Source organism: Phragmites australis, chromosome 23, assembly GCF_958298935.1.
Source record: "Phragmites australis chromosome 23, lpPhrAust1.1, whole genome shotgun sequence".
NCBI classification, from domain to species: domain Eukaryota; kingdom Viridiplantae; phylum Streptophyta; class Magnoliopsida; order Poales; family Poaceae; genus Phragmites; species Phragmites australis.
This window is the reverse complement of record NC_084943.1, coordinates 18468306-18471638: the sequence shown is the minus strand read 5'-3', so window position 1 is coordinate 18471638 and position 3333 is coordinate 18468306. Positions and strand designations below refer to the sequence as shown.

The following is a 3333-nucleotide window of genomic DNA, read 5'->3' as shown; positions in this document are numbered from 1 at the left end:
GGAGTTGGAGGTGGTGCAGTGCATTAACGCTTGTTGAACGAACGAATGCCTCTTGTCGTCTTGCGTCAGACCTGGCCCAATAGTTGGGCCCAAATCAAGTCCTACCCAAAATAAACCCATTTGAGCCCGCACCGAACTACCTCATCCAGCCTAGGAAGGCTCAACCTGTCCATCACCTACACGTCAGCGAGAACCGGGCCTGAGCCCACCACCACCAACCAGGCACCGTGCGAATCCAACCTAGCACAGCCATGTGCGCGCCCACGCCGTCTTGTGAGATCATCTGACGTTGGGTCTTTAAACGTCAAGTGCAGTTGGGCAGTTTTGAACCGTTCGATCATAATTGGTAGACAATAGTTATTGCTGTAGTAGCTATGTAAATAGTAGAATCATATAACATTTTGATGAGATCTATTTTCTCTACCGTACTATTAGACATAGTTACCACATGTGAAGATATATATGTCAGTGAGCACGTCATAATGTTAGAGGATTTCAATCCATATTGGTGACAAGTAAACTCCAGTCCTGTGCATGTCAGAGAACTGTATCCTCTCTCACGACTTACTGTGCGCTTCTGATGTTGCTCGAATGCTCGGCCAAGGATGCGGTTCCGCCTCGGACAAAAGGGAGAAATTATCACGCGCCCGCTAATCGCCTTTCCAAATTCGGCCTCCAAACCGCGCCGGCCGCGCGAAAACCCGAAAAAATTCACGCCTCGCGCGCGAAAACGAAATCCCGCCCCTCCACCCCGCCCGCCCGCCTCCCGATCCGACGGCCCGGACGCTCCGCCACGTCAGCGATCCGCGGCCCTTGAGCTCCGCCAATCACGCGCCGCCTTGGCATCTACATAAACACGCCTCGCCGCCCCACAATCCCATTCCTCATCGCACACCACAACCGCCGCAGCACCAGCGATCTCTCCGCCGACCAGACGATCTACGAGCGAGGAGGAAGATGAGTTCCGGCGGCGGAAGGGGCAAGGCGAAGGGCACCAAGGCGGTGTCGCGGTCGTCCAAGGCCGGGCTGCAGTTCCCCGTCGGGCGTATCGCCAGGTACCTCAAGACCGGCAAGTACGCCGAGCGCGTCGGCGCCGGCGCGCCCGTCTACCTCTCCGCCGTCCTCGAGTACCTCGCCGCAGAGGTAAACCCCCGCCCCCTCCCTCCGTTCCTCGAGGCCCTTTCCTTCTCTTCTCTTTCCTCCCCGTTGGTTCCACCGCAAGGAAGGAGTGTAGTGTCTGAATCCTGACGTGATCTCGTCATCGCCGGCGGCGCGGTGGTGCTGCAGGTGCTGGAGCTGGCCGGGAACGCGGCGCGCGACAACAAGAAGAACCGGATCGTGCCGCGCCACATCCAGCTCGCGGTGCGCAACGACGAGGAGCTCAGCCGCCTGCTGGGCGCCGTCACCATCGCTGCCGGAGGGGTGCTGCCCAACATTCACCAGACGCTGTTGCCCAAGAAGGCTGGCGGCAAGGACAAGGCTGAGATCGGTTCCGCCTCCCAGGAGTTCTAGGTGGCCGTTGCCTCCGCTGCTGGCGGCGGCTTGTCCGATATGAACCGCGGGGCCACTCCTTGAAGCTTCTTCGATTAGTACTACTAGTGTCTTGTTTAGGTTAGGTTAGGTTTTCTGATGGATGGTGGAAAGTGGAGTTTGCGGTCAATGAAGGTTTCATGTATCTATCAATCAGTCTTGATGGAATGGATGAAATGATCGGTTGCTTATCTTGTTGAGTTGTTACTGATTGTGGTCCGTGATTGTTCTGTTTGACAAATGTGACGACTGCAATCTGGAAATCTTCTGCTGGTCAGGGGGTCAATCTCTGTATATGTTTGGTGAATCGATGTGTTCATCTGCTGTCATGAATGTTCTGTAATTTTCAGAGAACTTTATCTGCTTCTTGGTGGCATGTCTCCGAGCTGCAGGTTTCTGCAATTGTGAAATTTCAGATTAAGTTTGCGGTGAGCCTGTCAAATGTTTTGGCTGTTGAATGTGATGATTTCCATATGAATAATTTTCGTTGTTCTAGGTTAGCGTTTGGATGTTTGTGAATGTAGCAACCAAATCATAGTATTTTCCTGAGAATCCGTCGGCCTAACATGACCAATAGCACACCTGAACTGAATTTGGATCTGAAAGTTTGAATTTATCTCTTGTCTTTACTGTTATGAGGATCTTCCTGTTCATTCCCATGTTCAGAAAGAAAATTCACTGATTCAGAAACCTGCAGCTCTGAGACAGCACACCTAGTTCATAGCCCAGATCTCTTCATAATCTCTTCCTTCCTGGCAGAACTAATCGGTAATTGGCATTCCTGTCGACCGCAGCTGGTAAATATAGTGCAATGCATGAATCATCACATGGCAACAATCAGAATTCTGGTCTCAAAGCCGTAGCTCACAATCCAGTGTTCAAGACCTACTAGGGCATCTTTTTATGACCTTCTGCAATTGTACTAAGCGCAGACTGATCGTCATTACATCATATGCTAGTATTGACAGACAACCATGCTAAGGGTAGATTGATCATCGGCACAGCAAATTCCTGTAACGATGTAATTTCTGTTTCACATTCGAATGGAGACATAACAATACAAACCATGGCAAATTCAAAAACGAGTAAAGCATGCCAATTAATTCGCCAATGCCGTCGGCTCTTGGGATTCATTCTGGAAACATCAAAGATGGTGGCTCAAAACCAACAAGAAATCTTCAGAGATTGAGATTCCTGGAAAATATCCAGATGACTGCAAATCTAAGCCAGCTCATGCCGTACAATCTTCGAGACAACCACACCAGACAAACAGCAATAAGAACACAACAGATAGAAGCACACAAGCCAAAGTTTCAGTTGATTGTGTAGTGCAAGCTGATAGGTCGTTTACCAATCTTCATGGTGATGCGGTTTTTGCTCTGGATTGTACAAGTAGTTCAATTGTCAGTTGGTCACACTCATTTACCATCACAAGACTCACAGACCAGAGAGTTATTCAGTTTACTCTATGCCCTACTTTGTCTATCATCACCCTGCCTTAGCTTGAAGCCTTGTAACTATCATCTGAAACTGTCTTGTAACTCTTACCAGCATAATGACCACTGACACACCTGAAATCCTGAATCTTATTTCAACATCCCAGACAATGTAGTACATCAATGACGGATAATAAGAACATAAAAGGGCACATGTTCTGTATGACTTCTCTCAACTCTCAAGTGGTGCTTTGAGAAGCAAGAACAATCAGACCCAAGTGTCCGATCTCAATTCTTTTCCCACTTTGTTGCCTACTTGTTTCCTGTGTATTCAGCAATTGTTCTGTAAGCATTTACCTACATGACA

The 3333-nt window shown here is 49.2% G+C and overlaps 1 protein-coding gene across 1 annotated transcript; it reads left to right on the top strand.

The window, feature by feature from the left end:
• The first annotated feature begins 886 nt into the window (after positions 1 to 886).
• LOC133906667 (probable histone H2AXb) lies at positions 887 to 1771 on the top strand. The gene is made up of 2 exons (XM_062348635.1): positions 887 to 1143; positions 1288 to 1771. The coding sequence occupies exons 1-2, from the start codon at positions 958 to 960 to the stop codon at positions 1510 to 1512; spliced, it is 411 nt and encodes a 136-aa protein (XP_062204619.1). The 5' UTR covers positions 887 to 957; the 3' UTR covers positions 1513 to 1771.
• The last annotated feature ends 1562 nt before the right edge of the window (positions 1772 to 3333 follow it).